The sequence below is a fragment of the Cygnus atratus genome, chromosome 24 (assembly GCF_013377495.2).
Source record: "Cygnus atratus isolate AKBS03 ecotype Queensland, Australia chromosome 24, CAtr_DNAZoo_HiC_assembly, whole genome shotgun sequence".
NCBI lineage: Eukaryota > Metazoa > Chordata > Aves > Anseriformes > Anatidae > Cygnus > Cygnus atratus.
Window position 1 is genome coordinate 2,392,851 of NC_066385.1, and position 23,909 is coordinate 2,416,759.

The 23,909-nt window shown below is 58.8% G+C and overlaps 4 protein-coding genes across 5 annotated transcripts; 3 read left to right on the top strand and 1 right to left on the bottom strand.

Annotated features, from left to right (window-relative positions):
• Nucleotides 1–223: 223 nt before the first annotated feature.
• On the top strand, nt 224–2,304 carry AVPR1B (arginine vasopressin receptor 1B). Its single transcript, XM_050715263.1, has 2 exons — nt 224–1,193; nt 2,006–2,304. Exons 1-2 carry the CDS (start codon nt 224–226, stop codon nt 2,302–2,304), a joined length of 1,269 nt encoding a protein of 422 aa, XP_050571220.1.
• A 1,728-nt stretch (nt 2,305–4,032) lies between these two features.
• RHEX (regulator of hemoglobinization and erythroid cell expansion) lies at nt 4,033–18,976 on the bottom strand. 2 transcript variants are annotated; one of them, XM_050715397.1, is made up of 6 exons: nt 18,899–18,976; nt 6,910–6,971; nt 6,223–6,311; nt 5,374–5,481; nt 4,917–5,002; nt 4,033–4,619 (listed from the first exon to the last, which is right to left on the bottom strand). In XM_050715397.1, the coding sequence occupies exons 2-6, from the start codon at nt 6,924–6,926 to the stop codon at nt 4,413–4,415; spliced, it is 507 nt and encodes a 168-aa protein (XP_050571354.1). In that variant the 5' UTR covers nt 6,927–6,971; nt 18,899–18,976; the 3' UTR covers nt 4,033–4,412. The 2 variants fall into 2 exon arrangements, with proteins under 2 accessions (XP_050571354.1, XP_035417378.1); XM_035561485.1 differs by lacking the exon at nt 18,899–18,976 and adding an exon at nt 8,735–8,792.
• Nucleotides 13,374–16,185, top strand: CTSE (cathepsin E). Its single transcript, XM_035561484.1, has 7 exons — nt 13,374–13,491; nt 14,406–14,524; nt 14,617–14,816; nt 15,072–15,194; nt 15,292–15,433; nt 15,799–15,897; nt 16,021–16,185. Exons 1-7 carry the CDS (start codon nt 13,374–13,376, stop codon nt 16,183–16,185), a joined length of 966 nt encoding a protein of 321 aa, XP_035417377.1.
• Nucleotides 18,977–19,969: 993 nt separating the features above from the next.
• On the top strand, nt 19,970–23,658 carry RAB7B (RAB7B, member RAS oncogene family). The gene is made up of 6 exons (XM_035561427.2): nt 19,970–20,140; nt 21,264–21,325; nt 21,725–21,851; nt 21,952–22,167; nt 22,266–22,391; nt 22,897–23,658. Exons 1-6 carry the CDS (start codon nt 20,129–20,131, stop codon nt 22,975–22,977), a joined length of 624 nt encoding a protein of 207 aa, XP_035417320.1. The 5' UTR covers nt 19,970–20,128; the 3' UTR covers nt 22,978–23,658.
• Nucleotides 23,659–23,909: the final 251 nt, after the last annotated feature.

Sequence of the window (23,909 nt, forward strand, 5' to 3'; positions counted from 1 at the left end):
ACCTGTACAGGGTAACAACCAGCGCAGAAGGTGACAACCTGCACCCGTGGCGGGGGACTACTGGAGGAGACACATCCAGCCCTTGCTGCCATGGGAGCTGGTGCAGCAGGGCTCTGGGGGAGCGCAGCCCCCAGGGATGCAGGGAGGGGTTAAGAGCCAGAGCTGAGCATCTGAGCATTCACCCCGTCACAGTCACAGCCTCCTCTCCGCTCCTCCCGCGGGGATGGAGCCAGGCTGGAACAGCTCCCGTCGTGGCTGGGCTGGGCACGGCAAGGGGGTGCAGAGCCCCCAGGCCCTGGCTGGGGACCCCAACGTGACCCTGCTGCACAGCCGGGATGAAGAGCTGGCCAAGGCAGAGGTCGGGGTGCTGGCCACCATCCTGGTGGTGGCAACCGTGGGCAACGCGGGGGTGCTGCTGGCGATGTACCGCCTGAGGAGGAAGATGAGCCGCATGCACCTCTTCATCCTGCACCTGGGGCTGACTGACCTGGGTGTCGCACTCTTCCAGGTGCTGCCGCAGATGATCTGGGAGGTGACGTACCGCTTCCTGGGGCCAGACCCTCTCTGCAGGGCTGTCAAGTACCTGCAGGTGCTGAGCATGTTTGCCTCCACCTACATGCTCATCGCCATGACTCTGGACCGCTACGTGGCCGTGTGCCACCCGCTGCGCACCCTGCAGCAGCCCAGCCGCCGGGCCTATGCCATGATCGGGGCCACGTGGCTGCTCAGCTCCCTGCTCAGCCTGCCCCAGGTCTTCATCTTCTCCCTGCGGGAGGTCCGGCAGGGCTCGGGGGTGCTGGACTGCTGGGCGGACTTCAGGTACCCGTGGGGCGCCCGAGCCTACATCACCTGGACCACGCTGTGCATCTTCATCCTGCCCGTCGGCATCCTCACCGTCTGCTACAGCCTCATCTGCTACGAGATCTGCAAGAACCTCAAGGGCAAGACCCAGAGCTGCGCCCCCAGCACGGGGGGGCCCACAACAGCCCCCCCAGCCCCCTGCTCCTCCGAGAAGGGCGGGCAGTGCCCCGGCGGGCAGCCCTCGCGCGTGAGCAGCATGCGCACCATCTCCCGGGCCAAGATCCGCACGGTGAAGATGACTTTTGTCATCGTGGTGGCCTACGTCGCCTGCTGGACACCCTTCTTCAGCGTGCAGATGTGGTCGGTGTGGGACGAGGATGCTCCCGACGACGGTGAGTAGCGGGGGGGGGGGGGGGGGGGGTGACGAACTGCAGCCCAGGTGCAGAGCACCGTTGTGCTTTTAGCAAGCAGGATCAGACTTTTCTTGTAATAAAAATTAGGGGAAAAGCTACTGATTCACTCCCCAATAGCATTTGTAGCAAACAGCTTGCAGAGCCAGAACACTGCTTTTCACCAGAAAATCTGCTGGAAAGCAATGGCTTCTGACCAGCAGCTGTAGGGACACGTGAAGGTGTTCTGCGAACGTCTTAACCGTGTGTGTCTCTGCCCTCCTGTGGGAATCTGCTCCAGAAGCTGCTGTGCTGTTCAGCGTGTGATGGCAGAGAGGATTTAATTGAGCCTGCTGCTCCCAACGTCCTGTGGGACTGCCTCCAGCAGCAGCTGTGCCGCCGGAGCCGCTCTTCTGCTGCAGCATCCAGTGCCCATAAGGATTTTGCTGAGTCAGCTGCGGGGGGGTTGAAAAGTGGGTTTTGATTCCATAATTTGACCTTTATTATTATTTTCTGGGAGCATTATCCCTGATCAAAAGGCCCCTGGGAGATGCTCTGGCCAACTAGGGCTGAGGGAAAGCAGCAGGTCCAGGAGCTGCTGGGTGCCATTCCCAGCACCCACCCCCAGGATGTGCTCTAGCACATCCTGATCCTGCTCTGCAGCAAAGACGCCAGCAGGCGGGCTGGGGATGGGACAAGGGACACGTATCCGAGCCAGGAAGAGCCCCCAAAGTCCTGTGCATGGCCCACTGAGCCCCCTGCCTGCACCATGTCCCCTTGGGGGGATATTTGAACTTTCTCCTTTGCCTTCCCAGAGTCCACCAATGCGGCCTTCACCATCACCATGCTGCTGGCCAGCCTCAGCAGCTGCTGCAACCCCTGGATTTACATGTTCTTCAGCAGGCACCTGCTGCAGGACGTGGGGCGCTGCCTCTCCTGCTGGTGCAGCCCCCGGCCCAGGCTGCGCAGGCAGGTCTCCAACGGGAGCCTCTGCAGCAGGAAAACCACCGTCCTGAGCCCCAGCCAGCACGGCGGCCTCCCCCTGCGCGGGGGCAGCTCCAGGAACCTCGACCTGCCCAAGGAGGAGGCGGTGACCGAGTCGGGCATGCTCTAGGCTGTTGGTTTTGCTGGAAGCTGTGTGCTTAACCCACAAGGCATCACTGCCCTTCTCGTCCTCGTGGGCTCGCTACTGCATGTGCTGCGTCTGTCGCATGCCTCGGGGATGGACAGAGCCCCAACAGCCCCAGAGCAACCTTCATCTCCCTTGTGCGCCGTGAAGCCTCCCGCTGCCAGCCTGCTGCCCAGCCCAGGCATGCTGGGGGATGCTGAATCAGCGCAGCTTTTAGGAGAGACCTGAGCTCTGGGGGCTTAGCAGATGCCAGCAAAGCAGCCTGAGCACAGCAGGAGGCAATGCAGCTGCATCTGCCTGAGAGCTCCCTGCCCATCTCCCATCCTCAGGGCTTTGCTGGGGGAGCAGCCGACACAAACAACTTCCCCACACCCTGCATGTGTCCCCAGGGCTGCAGCACACACAGCTGCTGCATTGCACTGACCCCTGCAGCATTGCACCCAGGTGCAAGTGCCCCAAATGCAGCACGGACACCGCTAGGAGCTGCTCGGAGGAACCCTGGCCCTCCTCCAGCTCGCCCAGGCAAATCCTGTCTCCCTCCCATCAGGTTCACCCTTCCTGTATCACCAGTTATTGTGCAGGGCTGCTCTGTGCTGTTAAACAGCTGCTGCATCTCATTAAAGAGCTGTTCTCAAATCGCTGCTGCTGCTGCTTCTTTTGTTTTGTTCAGCCATGACTGGAGTGCCAAAACCACCCAGGGCTCAGGGATAGCCTCAGAGCACCCCAGCAGTGCTGGGAGAAGAGAGGGGTGGCTGGGAAGAGCCACAACCTTATGGCCCCAGCCCCTCTCCCCACCTGCTGTGGGTCTCCCTGGAAAATTTTGTTTAAAAGCAAAGCATGAGCAAGGCTGGACAGAGCATCCCCACGCTCTGGGGCAACACTGTTGGGGGATATACAGGTGCCCCAAGGGCAGGGTACCAAATTCCCTGCAAGAAAGATGCATCATTCCCTCCATCATCACTAAATCTACAAAAATAAGAGTAAGAGTAAGCTATAGAGAAAATGCTTTCAGATTTCAAAATCATAAAGTATTTGAATCAGTTTTTCCAGCAACTTCCCCTGGCTGGCTTTGACCTCACCCCTAACTCCATAAACCCATTTCTGCTGGGCTTCAGCAGCACTTCCCAGGGATGGGACGGGTTTTGAACCTCTTTCTCCACTCATTCTCTGAGTTGGGCTGGTTCTGCACAGCAAGACCATTCAGACAGAAGTGCCTGACCCCAGAGCCCAATACCACCAGCACCAAACAGTCAACTCACAGTTCCTGCAGGGCAGAGTGAGACTTGCCTATAAGTAAGTAAGGGTAAGACTTGCCTGTGCTCCCACAGACAGCCATGATCCAGTCCCGCACCTCTCACAGCCCCAAAGGAGCAGCAACCAGCCCCTACCCTAGGAGAGGGGATTTAAAACCCCGGGAGCCCCCAGCCCAGCCAGCTCTGCTGATGCTCACGGCTTTCAGCTGGGAGAGGTGACACCTGCACCACCCCGCACCCAGCTCCAAGGGCGATGGAGGCTCGGAGAGGTTTTCAGCACCGAAGGAAAATGGGGTGCAGTGGAGGATGGGAGACCGGTGCTTGGGCAGGAAGGGTGAAGCCGGTGAAGGAAGTGTGTTTAAAAGGATTTTATGACAACAATCAGCAAAGGAAGCATGATTCAGAGGAGATGCTAGGCAGTTCAGATGGATGTTTTGGAAATGACTGTGTTTTCCTCCCTGAACAACATCCCATGGGGGAACGGGAATTCATTTGCTTTCAGGAGATGAGAAAACCAGCCTTCAAGTACAAGTGCAGAGCACATTTTGGCCTGGGGAGGGAACATTTCCCTGAAGCGGGGTGTGGGGCAGCCCCGCACCGTCCCACATCCGCAGCCCTGGGGGGCGGTGGTGCCAACACGTACAGCACCAAGCAAATCTCTCAGTGGGCTGCGGCATCACAAGGGATAAAAACCATCAGGCTTCAGACCGTGCCAGGTCTGATCAGGGCGGTGGGAAGGGAAATCCCTGGCTGCTTGGCTGCCGGGGGCTGCAGGCACCGTGGGGCAGCGGCAGCGGAACCCCGATGGCACCGCCATGGCCCCCAGGGGTGTCCCGGGAGTCACAGCTTCACCTCCGTGTACTCGATGGATTTGGAGGCGACAGGGCTGGAGCAGGCCCAGAAATCCACTTTCTTCTTCTTTGGGTCCACGTTGACGTAGTCCGCGCCCGTCTTCATGTTCTCGTAGTCCCTGGCGGAGCCCGGCCCGTGGCCCTTCCCCGGGAAGAGCAGGGACGTGTAATTGAGGTTTTCAGGCGACCGAGGGCCCTGGGGAAGCAGCCACAAGCCCCGGGTCAGGCACCGGCCCCCACGAGGTGCCTTAGCCCTGTCTGTGCCCCAGCACCCCCCTGCCTGTGGGGACGTTTCCCTCTGAGCACTACACGAGGCAGGTGACAGCCACCACGTCAGTGCCATCGGTTATTTCAATGCATTTGCCCTCATTTCGCTGCTCAGGGGGTCTCGAGCAGGGCCAGGAGCCCCTGGACATGGTGCGGGGCACCCTCTCTGCTGCGGTTGTGGATGTTTTTGGCAAAAACGCTCTGCCCGTGGCGTGGGGCTCGGTACCTGTGTGCCGGAGGGGCTGCTCTCCGACTCCTCCGAGGTCTCCGAAGATGTCTCGCTGCTCCCGTCCGAACAGGCCACGTCACCACCTCCATGGTTAATGGAGGTTCAAGGGGGGAAAAAGCAATTAGAGAGCGACAGGTGAGCGGCAAAAAGGCTTCCTTCCTGCCACCTCTGGGCTTCCTGCTGTCAGCGGGGACACTCGCCCAGTCCCCAGGCTGCGGATGGCTCCCACCGCTGCCCTGCGATGCCACCAGCGAGCCCGGGGACAGCCCGGGGTCCCTGGGGAATGGTGCAAGGAAAGCCCGGAGGCAGCAGGAGACAACCCAAGCTGCGAGCAGCTGCTGTGCCTGCCCCATGCTCCCGGCTCCATCCTCTGCACCAGCACCCTGAGGTGCCGGGCTGGGCAGCCCTGGGTGAGCGCGATGCGACCCGCTGCCGTGCCGCCGCCCCCCCTCACCTGCGTAGGCCGGTCGTTGCGCCCCTTCCCCTCCGGCCGAAGAGGTCGGCGGCTGCTGGGGCTGTGGTGCAGGACGGCTGCTCGCCTCCTTGCTGCAGGAGTGGCTGTCTGCGACGAGGGGACAGTCAGCTCTGTGCTCCAGACCCGTGCCCGCTGTGTCCCCCCCCATCTCTGGTCCCCTTTTGGGTGATTTCTCTCTCCAGTTCTCTCCCCGTCCCCCCCTGCTCCTGGTGCCAGGGAACCCTGGAGCAAAGCCAGTGTGCGGCGAGCCCTGGCACAGCAGTAATTATTATTTTGTATTGGCGTGGGCAAATATCTGTCAATTCAATTACTGCACTGATGGAGTGCTTCCCCTGGTCTCCCACGATGGAAGACTCTGGAGTTAAATCACTGCATCAAGGACTCTTCCCACACACGGTCAAAACGGGTTTGACCCACGGGGCCAGGCAGAGAGCATATTATGCATAATGTGGGCAGCATTTCTGCGAGAAAGGTTTTCCTGCTGGAAATCGTAGCTCCATCTGGACTAGGAGTTTGCAAATTGATTCTGATGCTGTCTTCCCACCACATAACTAACCAGAGCAATAAAAGAAAATGTTTTGGGAACGACGTGGCATTCTGGGCTGTATAAACTGGGCATGGTTGCTCAGCCCTGCCATAACTTGATTCAGCTGGGCATGGGGTCTGGTGAGAGTGAGAGCAACAACAAGAGCCAGGACAAGGACCTGGGTGTGCTTTAGAAACAGGGGGTGTCAAGGCTTTGGGCAAATCCCTTCCACTCTCTGAGCTGAAGGGTTGCGAGGAGGAAAGAGGGATGCAAGAAGTAAAGGCAACAAGGGAGTAAGTTACCTATTTTCCTGCTGAGCATGATGTAAAGGAGCAGTAAGAGCAGAGCGTATAGCACCAGGGCTACAGCCGAGGTGGCAACAGGCACCCACCTGAACAGGAGAAAAATATTTTGCCTAAATTAAAGGAATATCTGAAATATTCTAAATCTGTCAGGAACAGTTTGGCTGACACGGCTTCAAAGCATGCTTTAGACCAAGGTTTGCTGGTACAGTTTTTGGGTTTGCTTTTTGTTTTTAAGGAGATGTGCCCAAAAAGCTGGGGCTTCATTTTCAGAAATGACCAGTGGTCCTTGCAATTCATTTTTGGGTGTCCACCTTGAGAAGGGATTTTGAAAACCCCACGTCTCGCGGAGGGACGCATGGTGCTTTCTGCAAACCCGAAGCTACAAACATGGCTTCCACCATGTGCTCAGCCAAAATCGCAAGCCGTTGCTGAGCCTCAGGGCTGCATTTCTGCCCAACACAGCCACACAGAGAGCACCAACCTGCCCCAGCAGAGGCAGGAACCAAGCGCAGCATCGCCAGCCCCAGGGCCGGAGCATCCCCACACGCACGGCCGCTCCCGCACACACAGACCAGACCCGAGCTAGGGCTGAGAATTTAGCAGAAACGTGCCCCATAGCAGCAGTTATCCTCCAGTTTTAGAGCACTGACCTCGCTCCAGGTCTGCATTTGTCTCGGTACTCACCACTCACAATTGGCCATCCTCGCTGCGAGGCGTCCCGGCCGTCAGTGCAGCACCCAAGGTTCCTGTGGGGCAGAGAGAGGCAGGTGGGCCGTGGGTCCAGGTGGGTGCTGCGGCACCAAATCCAGGCCCGCTTGCAATGCACATCGCCCCACAGAGCTCCACGCTGCTCCCCACCAGCTGAGATCGGAGTCGCCACTTGAAATCAGGGGTCCGATGCTGCAGACAGCGCTCACATGAAATACATGTGCCAAGGTTCCCGCTGCACAAGTATGTTACTGTGTGTGTGATTCCTCCTCATGTTTTTTGTTGTTTTTTTTTAATCCACAAAAATATTTGATAATTATGATCTAAATATTTCATAACTATAATCTAAAAAAAAAAAAAAGCGTGCCAGGATGCAAAAAAATAACCAAAAGAAAGCATGAGTTTGGTGCCGGGCTATTGCGGCAGACAAGTGCCCGCAGCCCAGTGGAGCCACGGCTCCCAGCCCTCGAGAAGTGGGGAGCTCCCATGGGGTGTTCGCTGCTGCCTGCTGGGTGAGCCCCGACCCCGCTGGGCACCCAGGAGAGGGTTTTGCCTGGCGCCCAAGTAACTCCTTCCAATCCCACTGGAAATGGAGGAGCTGGGAGTGTACTTCCCTTTAGCTGCACTTGAACCACCTCAGATTTAATGTTAGGTGAGCGTTTAAATCCTCTTGAAGTTAAGGCACGTAATCCGAAAATGTATATGCCTGAACCAGGCCTCTCGGCTTGGAACTTTTGGCCATGATATTCAAGAGATTTACAAGAAAGGACAGCAATCAGGCCATTCATTTTGTGAGCTGTCACTAACAAAAAAAAGCACTTTCAGTTTTCACTCGATGCCTATACCCTTCCTTCTTATAAGCAGCTACCGTAGTGAGGTATCTCCAACAACAGCTTTGATAGGATGATTAAAGGAGCCATAATGATAGGATTGACAGACTGATAAATAGATAGATTGCTAAAGAAAAGGCACTGTCCACCCTATGGATCAGATTCGGCTTTCCCTTAAGACATATTCTAAGAGTAACGCATCAAAAAGTTTTCAGAAAGCCTCACCAGCCCCCTGTGAAATTCCACTTACCAACCACTTTGGCAACTGCCAAGCTAAAAGTCCATTTCTTGCTGGATTTTTCCCCCTCCCTTATTGAACTGATCTGTCCTCAAATATCCTTCTTGAGCAGCTGTCATTTTTGAGTGGCTCATTTCCTACTGTGGTGCAGGAGATGGTGCAGCAGCAGATAACAATCTGAAAAGTGAGCTGTTCAAAAGGAAATTGCAAAACAGGACCCAAATCCAACTATCAGTCGCAGGCAGCGTCTTTGCTGCGATGGGGTACGGTGAGATGGAGGAGATTACACACACACATGTGCACTGAAACACCTATTTTGAAGATAACAGCTAGTGAGCCGCTGGCAGCACATGTATTTTTTTGGTGTATCAGGTGGCTGTGAGCCTCCCTCCTGCCAGCCCCCAGGATGTTAACCCTGTCTTAATTAAGATGCCCTATTGCAATCAAAGCTCTTAGAGCGCTCATACTTGGCTGGCGACTGAGTAGTGAATTCAAGACATCTAAGCTCAACCTAAAGGTAAGGCAAGCTCATGGGAATGCCTCAAATGACTCCAAACCCACTGAAGATTTGCCTTGGTGCCCAGGTTTAACGCTGAAGTTTGGGCTGGCAGCGCTGGGGCACCACCCCAGAGAACCCAGCCCTGCGAGCCCGTCGCTTCCCCCAGCACTGCGTGCAGGAGCCAGGGACGCCCAGTGCCCAGTGGTGTTTTACATCAAGAAAAGTCTTCCTCACCTTTGTCCTCCACAGCCGTGGATGGAGCAGACCTCAGGGACGTTTTGGGAGCATTTTTGGCAGGGGTCTCCCAGCAGCACCGTGCCGAAGCGCTCGCTGGCTCGGGTGCCGGATGCGGTCTCGCTTTACCCCTAATGGTGATGGCAGAAAGGAGCCCACACTGGGTTCCATGACGCTTCCCACATGTGAGCAGGCTCATTTAAATATTTTGGGGTGTTTCTCTGCTGTTGGGCAGCCCCCTCTGCCCCCGGGCTGGGGATGCTGGAGCCCCTGAGCTGGTGATGCCCTGGTCCCCAGAGGGACTCAGCCCTCAGCCGTGCAGCTGGCACAAAAAGCTCTCCATGTGCTTCCACCTCACAGCTTTCTATAGGTCAAAACATTTTAAATCAGAAGGGACATGGGGCCTAACGCCTGCTGTGGTTTTCTGCCTGCTGGGGTGTGAGAAGGGGAATGGAGGAAGGGATTTGCTGGAGGAAAAGCAGAACTGAAGGTAAGGGCCGTGCATTCCTGGCAGCACCAACGCAAGGAGCCAACGTTGGTCTGTAATGAGATGGCAGGAGGGGATGGAGGGTGGCTCCAGAAATGTCTGTGAGCCCCCCAACATTCTACAAGCAAGGATGTGGAGGATGAGATGGGCTCTTAGGAATCACCAGGTGCACTGGGCTGCCTGGCACCATTGGGATTCACCCCATCAGCCATGGGGCTGCTGCTTCATCCACAGCTGCTGCTGCCATGGGTAAATACTTAACTGAAGTTTGCTTGTTTTTATTTTTTTTTAGAGAGTCTGCTATTACAGCATTTCACCCTTTCAAGTGCTCTTTGATACACAAGCAGATTAACAGGTAGAAGATGTATTTGATAATCAGAGAAAAAAGGCTTTTCAGAAAATGGTGCTTCGGTGAGATTTGAATCAGTCACAGCTAATAGTGGAAGTGGCTAAACTAAAGGAAATATAAAAAAGAACACAGATAACCTATTTTTAGCCTAAGAGCACTTTTCTTAAAATGAGTAAAGTGCCATGATCTGAGCTGATGGGAATCATGTTTTCCACCTAAGGTGCACAGATCATTTGTGACGTATCTGAAGGCGAGCATGTAAAGCTGGATGGGCTACAGGGCTTTTTGTGAGAGCCTCTGCCTGGAAGCACTGTAGGACTATAGGGCCAGATATTACTCATGAGACCCGGGGTGCTCCCGTAGCCAGCAGCTACATTTCGTTCCATTTCTACCGAATACAAGCACTCGCTCTGCTCTTCTTCTGACAACACGATCCAAAGGTCCCTGCCTCATCTCTCATCCCATGGGAGCACCCGTGGGCTTGCAGCCCGTGGGGATGGCCAGGCAGAGAAACCACTGGAAGCACATATGAAGCCAGGCCTTTTTGCCCATAAATATGGCACAGTCTTGCTCTGACTTCCAGAAGAAAGAAAAAAATAATACGTTTTCTTCGACTTGAAATAAAACCTTTAACATTAAGGGTGTGGCTTTCCAAAGGACTAAATAGAAGTAGAAATAGCTGGGTTTAACTTCAAACATTTCTAACTGAAAGGTTTGGCCTCTTTATTTCCTTCATTTTCTCATTTTAGTGCTGAATCTACTGTCATGAGTTTGCAGATTATTTTGATCCAGCTGGGGATCTTTTCCAGTAAATAAACTATTTCACTTGAAGTATTCAGTGTGTCTGTACTACAGCTCATGCTCACACTTATCTCTGAAACCCGATGACCCTTCGGGCTAGATTTTATTGCGGGATTTTCAGTTTATAAGCCACGTCTGTAGCAATCGAATTGCTGCTATCTCGCCTCAGCTGCAGATGGCTTTCAGCTGATCTGGCATTTGGTACATTTGTTTTCCTTTTGGGAAGGTTTTTTAATCCCTTTTTATGAATATATTATTAGCAGAAGGGAGGCTGCTACTTTAAACTGTATCTCGAGTGTGAAGGGGATAATGATTTCGTGTAGAAGCTACTTGGTACAAACACTGCAGTGGCGAGTCTGGGTGTAGGGACGCAGGAAATTTGCTCATGACTTGGAAATCCAGCCCAGTGCTAGGGAAAACAGCCCCATCGCCCATGAACCCTGCTCCCGCATGCCTCTAAGGGGATGTTTTAAGCCAAAGCTCCCCACGAGGCCATGGGGTGGAGGAGCCCAACTGCGGCTATGGGACACCCACAGCAGGAGCAGGGTGAGACCCCAGGAAGGGGAGACAGCGATTCAGATCTTTTGGGGGTTTTTCACCCCATTAGACAGTGTGCTGGGTATTTCAGGTGGCCACACTGGGCTGATGGACTCCCGGTGCCAGTCATTTTCCTAGGGAGAGGACATTAATTAAATAAGATGGACTAACCAGGATGAATGGAAAATTGATTAAGGGTAGGAGCAGTGTTAATTACATGAACGCTACTTACTGAGTAAGGCACCTCTCCTTGCGGCACCCATCATCGTTATTGCCGTGCCACAAACACGGAAAACAATCCCAAGGAGCACAAAGCATCATCGACTGCCTCCAGCATCCTGCCGGGGAGATTGCGGCACCAAGAAAGTCCTCACCTCCCCCGCTCGCCTCCCTGGTATCTGAAGGCTCTGTTTGTTCATTAGCCTTCTTTATTTGCATTCGCAGAGGCTTAATGAGACGGCTATCCGGTGTTAAACAGAAAGCAGCCACAGAGGAAGAGCCCATTAGGGGCGGTAAGGCAACATGTAACTGTCTCTAACGCAGAGCAGCTCCTTCCAAGGACCGTGTTTTGATGACACCGGCTCTGTGTGAACAGCAAAGGCGCAGATTCCTGAGCAGTTCATCAAGGCTAATTAGTTCTTTGCCTTTTAAGGTTAGTTCAGCAGCTGTCGGGTGCCACCAGCACATCCCTTTCCTGCAGCCCTCTGGCCAGTTTCCTGCACCACTGCTGGTCCTGCTGCAGCTCCGATCCTCACCCAGGTGGAGATTTGGGATGGGGAGGAAAAACCCCTTGGTCTGCCCGTGGGGTCCTGGCGGGATCCCCTCCACCCCCCTTGGCCACCCCATCACCCAACGTGTCCCGCAGCCCCGTGGGCTGCCGCCAGCCCCTCGCCCTCCAAAACAAACTGGCGCCCGGCGCGCTCGCTCTGCCTTGACCGGAACGTGCCCAATGATTCATTTCTAAAGCAAAAGCCCAGTGTTGACGTTGAGAGGGGTGTTATCGCTGATACCGCGGGGCGAGGGTGTACCTGTTGGTATAAGAGCCACGCTGCTGCGCAGCCCGCACCCGCAGAGCCCCGCCGAGGCCAGCGCTGCCGCCGCCGCCATGAAGCACCTCTTCTTCCTCGCCACGCTCTGCCTCGCCCTGGGCAGTGACTTGAAGAGGTAAGGGGGGACCCCAGGGCGCTGGGGTGCTCATGGAGGGGCTTCAATACCATCACTTAGCAGGGCAAGGGCTCATGGGCAGGGCTGAGCCGCCCTCGTGCAGGCACACAGGGCTTTGCGGTGCTGCTGCCGTCGGCCCCTCTTTGTGGGCACCTCCATCCCTGGGGTGACCCACGGGAGGGCTGCAGGGGGTGGGCAGGGTGGGGGCAGCACAAAGAGCCAGAGCAGCAAACACCAGCGTGAATTAACCATGCTCCGCTCCCCCTCTGCCACGGGGGAGGCAGGGAAGCAGCTGAGGACCTGCGTCCTGATGGCACTGGGGTGCTCGGAGTGGATGTGGGGGCTGCAAGGCATCAGCATCCCGCAGCCTGCCCCGTGCCCCGGGGGCATCCCCAGTGACGAGGACCCTCACTCCCCCAGGGTGACCCTGACGCGGCACCGCTCGCTGCGGAAGACGCTGCGGGACCGCGGGCAGCTCTCCCAGTTCTGGAAAGCCCACAAGCTCGACATGGTCCAGTACAGCGAGGACTGCTCTGCCTTCACGGCAGCCAACGAGCCCCTCATCAACTACCTGGATGTAAGTGTGGTGCCGGTGGTGGCACCAAGGGCTGCCCCACGAAAACCCAAAGCACATTGTGCTGCACGAGCCATCCCGAATGCCCAAATTCTTCCCATAAAGTCCACACCTGTTATCAGAGCAAGTCTGGGGACTGCAACAGCGTGCCAGGGCTGGTGTCTGCCTGCTCCTGGCTGGGCCTTTTCTCCTGCAGCCGTGATGCTGAGCACAGGCAAGGGAGTGCGTTCATCTGCCAGCCCTCTCCCTGCCTGTTCCATGCCCAAGGCTGGGGGGACCAGATTCCTTCCCAGGCTAACACACAGGGCAGACATCAGAGAAGGCCTCACCACATGGGACCAATGGGCAGAGGCACAGAGATTCCCCAGACTCTTCCCACTCGCCAGCAGAGGAGGTTTCTGCCCCCAGTGCTCCAGCCACTGTTTGCATCCCTATGGTAGGGGTCCCCCTGGGGCCTGGCCCTGCTGCCCGACCCCGCAGGAAGAGGCTCACGCCCACACCCGCTGTCCTGCCTTTGTTCTCGGCTTGTCTTGTAGTTCCTAAAATACTTGGCTCCTTTATTTCACCTGGCATGATGCAGCTGTGGCAGATAAACGCTGCCCCAGTGCCAGCCATCCCACGCACCGAACCCAGTCTGTGCTGTGCACGCATCCTGGCACAGCCCCCCTCTGCCAGGACCTCTTGCAGCACCAACAGCCCCAGGTAGCCTCTTCTCTACCTTTGCTAGATGGAGTACTTCGGGCAGATTTCCATCGGGACCCCCCCCCAGAACTTCACGGTGGTATTCGACACGGGCTCCTCCAACCTCTGGGTGCCATCCATCTACTGCACCAGCAAAGCCTGCAGTGAGTAGGGGCTCCCCAAACCAGCCAGCGGCGGTGGGACCCTGGGTGTCCCCTCCACGGTGGCCTCACTGAGGCCATGGGGTCCGGCCAGCACCAAGGGCACAGGGACCACCACCAGGGCCACCTCCCTGCCCAGCCTGAAGCCCCCAGCTGGGATGAGCCCCCCTGGGCACTCTCGGATAAAAGAGGTGCTGCGTTCGCGTTCGGTTTGGAGGAGCAGCCGGAGGGGAGAGGCAGCTGGGACAGGAGCAGCGTGGGTTTGTTTGCTCGCCAGCACAGGCAGCGATCACACCACCAGGACCTGGTACCATCAGCCCGTGGGAGATATCGGCCGTGCTCTTTAGGCCATTCTTGTGGGAGAGCCTTTAAGCAAACAAGGCGAGATTATAGCGCATAATGCAGACGATCAGCAAGGAGCTGGGAGCAGGAACAAGGCGGGCACAGAGGCCACTGCACGGCTCTGGGCTGGCTGCCCGGGGGGTCGGGAGGGTGACAAGCACAGCGCTTGTTCGGGCTGCCAGCGAGGAGCTGAGCCCAGCTGGGGCGCACGGCGTGGGGCACATCTTGGAGCCGTCCCTTCTCTGTGCCCTGCTCCCAGCACAGCCCAACGGGGGTTGGGGAAAAAAGCCAGGAACAGCAGTGCCTGCGGTGATGGGCTGGGAGAATCGCTGCTGTCTGTGGGATGGGAACAGGAGTGGTGATCATTGGGTCTCATAACAATATCACACGAGCTAATCCTTAGCAAACCTCCCACCATTTGGGCAGGTTGCTGTTGTGCCTCCCCAAAACAACCCCAGCACATCCACTTTCCTTGTGAGCCGCTCTTTCCTGCAGCAGCCCCCATGGAGCAGGTGTTGGGGTTTGCCCCGGGGCCGTGGCAGGGTGATGCTGCTCATGGCCCCGTCCTCTCCCAGCCAAGCACGCCAGGTTCCAGCCGTCACGCTCCAGCACGTACCAGCCCGTGAGCATCCCCTTCTCCATCCAGTACGGGACCGGCAGTTTGACAGGGGTCATCGGGTCTGACCAAGTTACCGTGAGTCACGCTCGGTTTCTCCCGCTCTGGGTAATTTGCCCGGGACTCCCCTGGGGCCGGGGAGCCGGCAGCGAGCCTCGTCCTTCCCGCAGGTGGAGGGCCTGACCGTGACGAACCAGCAGTTCGCAGAGAGCGTCAGCGAGCCGGGCAAAACCTTCCTGGATGCCGAGTTCGACGGGATCCTGGGGCTGGCCTACCCGTCCCTGGCCGTGGATGGGGTCACCCCCGTCTTCGACAACATGATGGCCCAAAACCTGGTGGAGCTGCCCATGTTCTCGGTCTACATGAGCTCGTAAGGGCACGGCGTTGCTGCGGGGCATGGCTGTGGCTCGGGCACCACTTTTAGGGAGCAGGAGGGGCTGCTAAGGAGGCTGCAATGAGATAGTAAGGAGGGTTTTTTAAGCATGCTGCAGAGCTCAGACCTTACAGGAGCGAAGCTAATGCCCCTGAGCATTTGTGGGAAGCAAGCAGGTATAAATCCATTAGTATGAAATGCAACATGCAAAGTAAAAGAGAAGAAATCTCTCACATCCCCTCCTGCCCCCAGGAACCCGGACTCCTCCCTGGGTGGAGAGCTGCTCTTTGGGGGCTTTGATCCCTCTCGCTTCACGGGGACCCTGAACTGGGTGCCGGTCACGCAGCAGGGCTACTGGCAGATCCAGCTGGACAAGTGAGTGGGGCTGGGGACCAGGAGGGCTTGGAAAGGCTGGTGGGGCAGGACACAGGCCCTGCACGGAGCTCCTCACCTCTCCTGCCTTCTCCTGCAGCGTGCAGGTGGATGGCACCGTGGCTTTCTGCAAGGATGGCTGCCAGGCCATCGTGGACACCGGGACATCGCTCCTCACAGGCCCTACCAAGGACATAAAGAAACTGCAGAAATATATCGGTGCCACGCCTGTGGATGGAGAGGTGAGGGCGAGGGTGGTTTGGGCAGGGGGCAATGCCCAGGGCATGGCTGTCCCTCTGCGAGAGACCCCCGCTGAGGAGCATCGATGGGTGAAATAGTTCACCTGGGAGGTGGCACTGCTCGTGCAGGCGTGCGGGCTGCGGGGCTGGGGCAGCCCCGAGGAGATGCCAGCAGTCCCCGCAGAGCTTCCAGCGCTCGCTGCTGCTGCCAAGAGCTATGCTTTCCCTGTGATAACATCAGAGTGCCAGCTGCTGGGGAGGGGACATGTGATGGTGCTGGCTTCCAGTGCCAGCAGCTCGCTGTCGTGGGGCTCGAGGGCAGTGTCTGTCCCTGCCGTGGGGTCAGAGCCGCCCCCGCTGCTTGGCAGTACGCCGTGGAGTGCAGCAACCTGAACGTGATGCCCGACGTGACCTTCACCATCAATGGGCTCCCCTACACGCTCACCTCCCACGCCTACACCCTCATGGTAAGTCCCCAGGCCCACCCCCAGCTCCCACCCGCCAGGTGCCGGGATCAGAAATCCCCGTTTCTGCCCCAAATCGGGTGGGCTCAGCGCTGGCCTCAGCTCTGCAACTTCTCCTCCCCACAGGAGTACAGCGATGGCATGGCCTTCTGCACCAGTGGCTTCCAGGGCATGGACGTTGCCCCTCCTGCCGGTCCCCTCTGGGTTTTGGGTGATGTTTTCATCCGACAGTTTTACTCCGTCTTCGACCGTGGGAATAACAGGGTGGGCTTGGCGCCCGCCGCCCCTTAGGGCCGCCGCACCCCGCGGGACGGGAGCAAAGCGGAGCCACCGGGCTGCAGCCACAGCCACGGCCTCGGGCCGGGCAGGGAGCACACACCAGGGTGCCTGGAGGGATGGAGACACCCCGGGACCTCGGCTGCACAGCACTCAAAAGTACGGTCCGTGCCAGTGAGTGGTTTCATAACGAGTATAAAGACGTCCTGAGCAGCTCTGCGAAATCTGCTTGCGGATTCTCCTTTTTTAAACACGGGTCAATAAATGCTTGAATGAAACAAACCCCATTCTCGTGGTGCAAGTCGTGCAGCAGCGATCCTGCAGACCCCAGCCGGGGGTGCTGGTGCCAGCCCCATGCACAGAGGTGCCGACCCCCCCCCCAGCCCCTGCCCTCCTCCCCGGAGAGCTGCAGCCTCGGGGCACCCACAGCAATGTTGGCTCTGGAGGGATCCTTGGTGGTGCAGGAGGTGCTGCTGTCCCTCCACAAGTGTTTGATCTGGAAGATTGGCCTTCGTGGTCTGTGGCTAGGATTTCTGCAGGGGCAGAAGTGGGAAATTTGCCCAGGCAGAGCAGAAAGCCCCCGAGTTGGTTCTGCACAGCCCATGGCTGCGGGCAGGGCAGGGCAGGGCAGGGGCTGGGGGAGCAGCGGGATGGGTGCAGAGAGTTCACGGAGAAAATGCCTGGCTTCAGCAGGCTGAGCCCATGCCAATGAACAAGGAGATAATTATGAGACTGAAGAGACCCTGGGGCTCTTTCTGTGCCGCAGAACGCCCTGAACAACAGGTGATTTCCACTGAATTTTCCTTCAGTCCCCCGGGGTGCTCGCAAAGGCACATGGTTTGTGAGCGCAGAAGCCAGAGCAGGCAGAAAAACTGCCAGGTCTCCGCAGCTGGCAGCATGGGCTGTGGGACTGGGGGCTGCAGGGGGCTGGGGGGCTGGGGGGGGCCTGTGGGGGGCTGCAAGGGGCTGTAGGGGGCTGCGGGGGGCTGCGGGGGCTGCTCCCCCCCCTGGAGTCACCGCGGCGCATGTGACTTGCTGATGGTGCAAGAGACGTGGTGGATGCGTGAGCCACGATGGCTCATGCATGATGCATCCCGAGGCACGCATGGAAGGCAGCGAGAAAGGGAAGCGAGGCGAGGGGTTATTTTTATCCACGCCTTCACTCCGTTTTCCTCGCAGAGGTGGAGGCTGAGCTCAGAGCGGGGCCGAGGCGCCTGGGGTCCCCCTGCAGCGCTCCCGGAGCAGAGCAGAGCTCGGGGCTGGCTCTGAAAGTGCTGCAAAACTCAGGCCCGACAGTAAATATTGTGGCTTAGGCTTGTTGCTTGTCATTAAAGGAAATATCTGCCTTGCTCAGAAACATTGATTGTGCCACTGACCAGCATACGGTTTCTGTAACCGTTTCCTGTATTGACTTCACCTTTAGCTGTGCTTTAACCAGGTGCCGCACAGATAAGGTGCAGGGGCAGCTGGACAAAGGTCTCCTCTCCTCCTGCAGGTCCCAACAGCTTAACTCTTAGCACACTGAGGTGTGCCAAGCACCAGTGGACACCTGCCCGTCGGCACAGCTGTAGGCAGCGGGGGAGCCTTCGTGTCCCCCAGCACGATGAGGGACTGCCCGGTGTCCCCAAACGCTGGCTGGAAGGTGGCACAGCGAGGACTCCATCAGGAGGACCTCCCCGGTGCCATTTGCTCTGGGATCCTGGAGGATCCCACATCTTCTCAGCGGGTTTCGGGGAGGGCAGACGAGGGAGGTGGACACGGGTCCTCCGCAGCCCTGCTCCCCACACACGGCTGATGCTCAGGGGATGTTGCCCCAGCAAAGACTGACCATCCCGGTAGGGAGCACCCGGGCTGTCCCTGGAGAGCAGGGGTGGCTGCACAGCCCCTAGTGAACAGCTCAGTCACTTGGGTGCCTCTCGCTTTCTTCCCCTTCCCTCACTCTCACCGGCCTCTGCTGGCAGCAGCAGATGACCTGTCCTCTCCTTGCCCACATGTGCCCTTTGAACGCAGCAGTCCCCGGCCCGTGCCTCATCGTTTCCTAGCTGCAAGCCCTTCCTCCTCGTCACAGGGCACACAAACCACGCTTTTCCCTCAGAATTGCTGACCGTGGGTGAAGCAAGCAGGAAAGTACTGCAGCTGTGGCTGCAGGAGCCCCCGAGCAGCCGGGGAAGCTGCCAGGGCGTTCGCCACAGCCTCTGCTCTGGGGCCCGCTGCGCTCTGGGGAGCGGTGGCGAGAGCTGGAGCTGGGGAAAATCCCTTTTTAATGGGAAACCAAACAAAAGCCGGAGCTGACACCGAGTCTGGGCTGGGCCCCCCAATCGGTTTTGCCCCTCCTGCCTGAAAGCAGAAGTGGAGGGGGGCATCGGCTGGGGCCATGCACCACAAACCCGTCTCCAGCGGCACGGAGGGGGCATCCAAAGGGGGAGCCTCCCCCATCCTGGGCTGGGCGGGCACATGGTGAGGGGAGCACAGAGGGACCTGGGGCAACGGCTGCTGCAGGGTCCTGCTGCAAGGGCAAAGGTGAAGCAGCACAATGAGACTGAAAACAGGGATTAGGAGAAGGTGGGAGAGAGCTGCTCTAGGGGAACATCAGCCCTTTTATCCACCAGCGGTGAGAAGTGCCCACAGGCTGGCTCAGGTAATTCTCCCACCTCCTCCTCGCTCCTTTCCGTGCCTACCCCATGGGGGAAAAGCAGAGTTTCTGGCCAGACAGGTCCCAGAATTATACCTGGGAAGGAGGAGGAGGACTTGTCCTGCTGAGCACAGCGATCTTCTCGTAGATCCCATAAGGGACATCTGCAGCACCTGCAGTTAGAGGGGACAGCAGGTTAGGGGCTGTCCCCTGATTGAGACCCTGCGAGGCTGCGCGTGGGAAGCTCCTGCCCCACTGAGCATGAATCACTGCAGAGCCCCGACCAGGAGACACCTCCCGAATTTACCCTGACCGCGTGAGACAGCTAGCAAAGAGAGCCAAAACATGAGGTCAGGCGGCAGAAATGCAGGAGCTGGTGGCTGTTGTTCGTGGTGAGGGAGCCAGGAGGGTTCACGCAGGAGGGTGGAGAAGCCCTGAATCCTGTTGCACACTTGGCAAATGCTCGGGACCTGCCCTTGCACGCCTGCACCCCTCCCGGCAGCCGAGCAGGGCTCTACAGCCGCGGCACAGTGGGGTTTCTCGTGATGTCCCTGTAGGACACGTCTCATGCTGAGGAGCTGCAGCCACCAGCATGATGCTCGTGGGGAGATGTCTCAGTGCTCGCAGAGATGCTTGGATGCTCCCTCGGTGGCAGCTCTGTCTGGCTGAGCAAGGAGAGCCCCAAAATCTTGCTTGTGACTTGCACACACGTCCTGGTCCAGGGGCCGACACCAGTTTGGGTCCCTGCTGCTGTCCCCTTCTTCTGGGGTGTGCGTGGGGTGGCAGCAGCACCCGTGGGTGCTGGCTGATAGCCCCCAAGTGCCCAGCGGGCTGCAGGGACACAGCACAGCAAGCAGCGCTGCGACCCCTCCTGCTCCAAACCCTGCCCCTCTCTGCTTCCCTTCGAAAGGAGACGCAGCCGCACAGACCCCCCCCTAAAGGGGGGCCAGACCAGCACAGACCCCTGCCCCTCTCCCACCCCCACCAACCCCAACCCCTCCGCATGGCCCAGCCCGTGCTATCGGCGGTGTCCGAGCAAAGTCCAGGCTAGCTCTCGTGCCGGGGGCGATGCTGCAGGGAGCTGCTCACCCAGCGGAGGGGCCAAGAGCTGGCTCCAGCAGCCAACACCGTGCCCGCCCCGCAGCTCCCAGGCGGCTCCCGGCCCCTTGGTGCTGATGTCACGGCGCGGGGGCCCGTAGCCGCCTTCCAGCAGGCAGGAGGAACCAGCTCCGGGGCTGCCTCTGCTTCCTGGATCCTCTCCTTTCGCCTTTTCCCAGCCTGGGCGGCGGCGAGAGGAGCCCAGCGCCTTGGCCACCCGAGCGGGCGATGCCCCGGCAGGTGGGTGCGTGGCCCCACGGCCCCCCGGGAGCGATGCATTGGGCCAAGAGCCAGGATGGGAGAGCCCAGCCCCTGGGAAGGCTGGTAAAAAGACGGGAGGGTTGTGCGTGCCAAGGATCAGCGAGGAACGAGGACGGGGTGCCAGAGGGTGGGTGGGAGAGCGGGGGTCCGGCTGGGCGACGTGCCCCCCCGGGGGGCAACGTGCCGTCCGCACCCCGTGCGTGGGGAGCAGCGCGGAGCCCGACAGCGCATCGGGGAAAAATGCAGGGATTTGGCTGCCGGTGGGTGAGTGGCGCCAGCTGCTTCCCGGCAGCGCGGGGCCTGGTGCCGCTGTGCAAATGGGGCTGGGGGGGGCTGCGGTGGGCTTTGTCCCCCCCCCGGGGAGGGGGTGCTGGGGGGCTGGGGGGCGCAGGAGCTGGTGCGTGTGGAGCCGTGCTCCCCGCTCGGGCGGAAACGTGCAGAAATCAAAAGCAAAGCCCCAGCGCCTGGTTCAGGCCCTTCCTGTGGATGCTGAGGAAGCAGCAAAGGGCACAAACCCCTGGCGTGGGCTTTGCCTTGGGCAGGGTTTGTTAGCCAGGACCCTCGCTGTGGACCCACATCGCCCCCCCAGGCTCCTGAGCAGCCGGACCCCCCGGGGCAGGTGTGGGGGGGTCTCTTGTGGTGCTCCTGAAATGCCTGGGGCACCCACGCAAGGATTTATGGCCACGGTTTCCCTTCATAATTCTCCCCAGGACCACATCCCCCCCGTTTGTCAGGTTTCTGGGGAGGGGCTGCACTTCAGAGGGAGGCAGAGGAGCCGGGGAAGTTTCCCACAGCAGCTTTTCATGGAAATGAGCTCGTGCCCTGCTGCAGCGTGTCCGGGCGTGCTACAGCTCCTGGGGAGCCGGTCCCTGAGCAGTGACATGGGCCAGGCTGGCATGGGGTGGGGGGGGGTTCTGTGCCCAGCACCACCGGGGCCATGAGCACAGCACCCTGACATGGTTTGGGTCGCACAGGGAGGTACTGGGGGGTGCAGGGAGGCTGCAGGGACCAGCGGCTGCTCCCACTCCTTGCTGGGGTTCGCTGGGCTCCCACCCCCACAGCCCCTCGTTGCTGCTCCACGGTGACCTCTCTCGTCCCGCAGGGCCCTTCCATGGATGCCAGCAAGAAGGTGGATCTGAAGATAATTATCATAGGAGCTCTGGGGTAAGGAGCTGGCTCCGGGGCTGCTGAGTCCCTCTGTGCTTTTAAACGATGCAAAATCCTCCTGAACACCGCGTGCCCAGCCCCACGCTGCCCAGTGGCCGGCGGGACCTGCAGGACACAAACCCTAACCCTCAGCCCTCAGGCTGCAGGGAGGTGAAAACCTTGGGCTGGGATGAAGGGGAGCAGAGGAGGCTCACCATACCTGGACCCCCCCATACTCGCCCTGCATCTGGCAGTGCCTGAGGTCCCATCCCTGTGTGGAAGGTGCTGGGAGGAAGCCCCGTGCATGCTCCAGCCTGGGATCCCCTGGGTGTGCAGCCCCCATGCTGGTAGCCACCAACTCCTCGAGCCCGGCTTCACCATGCAAAACCCTCACCCGTGTCCCTTCCGTCCCCCCAGCGTGGGCAAAACCTCCCTGCTGCACCAGTACGTGCACAAGACGTTCTACGAGGACTACCGCACCACGCTGGGCGCCAGCATCCTGACCAAGGTGATCGCAGTGGACAACACCCCCCTGAAAATGCAGGTGAGGTGCCCTGCCACGCTGATCCCCTGGGAGCTGTGCGGCAGCACCTCCCGGTGTCCCCCGATGCCTGCTGGTGTACCCATGCCCTTCTCTGCCCCAGATCTGGGACACGGGGGGACAGGAGCGATTCCGGTCCATGGTGTCGACCTTCTACAAAGGCTCTGATGGCTGCATCCTGGCCTTTGACGTGACGGACAGGGAGTCCTTTGAGTCCCTGGACAACTGGAGAGATGACTTCCTGGAGAAGGTGATCCCGAGGGATCACGACTTCCCCATGGTCGTGCTGGGGAATAAAATAGACCTCTGCGATCGGCAGGTAAGGTGGAGAGGAGAGCACAGCGCGAGGATGGGGACACCGTAGTGCCCCGATGGCTCATGTGCGTCATGGCTCTGATGTGGCTCCATCCTTCCTAGGTATCCAAGGAGATTGCCTCAGCCTGGTGCAAGGAAAAAGACATCCCTTATTTTGAAGTCAGCGCCAAGAACAACATCAACGTCGCGCAAGCTTTCGAGACCCTCGCCAAGCAAGCTTTAACTACGGTGAGCGTCGCCCCGCTCCGAGTCGCTCTGCTGGGGATGCGCGTCCTGCGGGGATGTGGGTGGCAGCAGGACCCAGCCGGTCAAACAGCTCCAACCGACCCTCACAGCCCATCCTCTAACACAGAACATCTATTCATAAGGTTTAGGATAGCCGCGGGAAGAGAAATGCATTGGGGGTGATTTTCTAAAATAGATGCGAAGCAGCTCCGAAAGGAGCAAGGATTGCGGGTTGTCACGACAGAGCAGGGCGTGCGGTGCCGCACAGTGCGCCAGCACTGTCCTCTAGCGGCCGTCCCACGGGGACCTTCGTGTCCCCACGCCAAGCGAGCGGGGTGGCCTCGCTGCTGGCTGAGCAGGGTGGCCTCTCCCTGGGTCTGAGCCTTCAGCACCAAGCGGAGCGAACCTGCGCTGCCCACTCCCTTGGTCCCGTTACCCCACCTGTGCTCAGGCTGACCCCAAGCTAGCTCCACTCATCCCTTCTCTCCTCTTTTTTTTTTTTTTCCAGTATAAAGGGATATTTGAGAGTTATTTAACCGACTCCATCAAACTCACTCCTGATGACAAGCCCAAGGCAAGCTGCTGCTGAGCCCTGCAGAGGAGCCGTGCTCCGAGCTCTCCTGCACCTGCACGCATGTCCGAGCACCCCACACGCTGTGGGGAGCAGTGCCCGTGGCCGGAGCCTGCCTGGGGGGGTCTGTGCCCCCCGGCCGCACCAGCCAGCTGTGGGGCTTTGCCAGGACGGGGCACAGGACGGCCACCTCCAGTGCACCCCAGGTCCTGCTGCTGGCCACATCTCCGGAGCTGCTCTCCCAGGTCTGCGGCCGCTGAGTCGAGGTGGCCCCTGGAGACCTCCGTCCCCCGGCACCCGCGGCCACCTGGCACCTGAGCAGGAGGTCCCCTTGTGGTGACGGTGCTGGGAGCCGAGCGGTGCTCCTGGGACATTATTGAGAGCATCACCCCAGCCACAGGGGGACCGCAGTCCTCCCTGTGCGCAGGCCCCGCATCCTGCTCACGGTGTGTTTGGGGGGAGGAGTGGGGTCGTTGGCCATGGCATGGGTCTGAGAGCACCAGCTCCCCTCCCGGGGTCAGCCAGTGTGGCCATTACCTTTCTGTGCCTCAGTTTCCCTGGCTCACATGCACATATCCTCTTAAATACCTTCCTCCTCCCGCCTCACCGGTGAGGATCCTCTGTAAAGCATTTTGTAAGGCTTTTTGTAATTCCTTATTTATAAAAAAAATTAAAAATAAATACATTTTTATTTCTATATATGCGTTGCAAAATGATCCTGTGCTCTGGCAGCGCAAGGATGGGCTCTGGGTGCTCTGTCCCGCTCTCGTGCTGCCCCAGGGGTCGTCTCCTCCTTGCAAGGCCGGCGAGCTCTGAGGCTGCAAAGCCCTGCACCAGGAGCTGCGAGGATAATTTTGGGGGCTGGATTTTTTTTTTTTTTCAGTGCAAATTTCAGGTAGAAGGTGGGAAAGTGCCTGGGGCCGCCCGTGCTGGGGCAGCTGTCAGCAGAG

Coding starts and splice junctions, on each gene's coding strand:
- AVPR1B (XM_050715263.1), top strand. CDS start 224: ATGGAGCCAGGCTGGAACAGCTCCCGTCGTGGCTGGGCTGGGCACGGC. Junction 1,194..2,005: donor CGAGGATGCTCCCGACGACG/GTGAGTAGCGGG, acceptor TTGCCTTCCCAG/AGTCCACCAATGCGGCCTTC.
- RHEX (XM_050715397.1), bottom strand. Junction 5,003..5,373: donor GCAACGACCGGCCTACGCAG/GTGAGGGGGGGC, acceptor TTAACCATGGAG/GTGGTGACGTGGCCTGTTCG. Junction 4,620..4,916: donor GCAGCCCCTCCGGCACACAG/GTACCGAGCCCC, acceptor CTGCTTCCCCAG/GGCCCTCGGTCGCCTGAAAA.
- CTSE (XM_035561484.1), top strand. CDS start 13,374: ATGGAGTACTTCGGGCAGATTTCCATCGGGACCCCCCCCCAGAACTTC. Junction 14,817..15,071: donor TTCTCGGTCTACATGAGCTC/GTAAGGGCACGG, acceptor TCCTGCCCCCAG/GAACCCGGACTCCTCCCTGG. Junction 15,898..16,020: donor CCCACGCCTACACCCTCATG/GTAAGTCCCCAG, acceptor TCCTCCCCACAG/GAGTACAGCGATGGCATGGC.
- RAB7B (XM_035561427.2), top strand. Junction 21,326..21,724: donor ATTATCATAGGAGCTCTGGG/GTAAGGAGCTGG, acceptor CCGTCCCCCCAG/CGTGGGCAAAACCTCCCTGC. Junction 21,852..21,951: donor ACACCCCCCTGAAAATGCAG/GTGAGGTGCCCT, acceptor TCTCTGCCCCAG/ATCTGGGACACGGGGGGACA.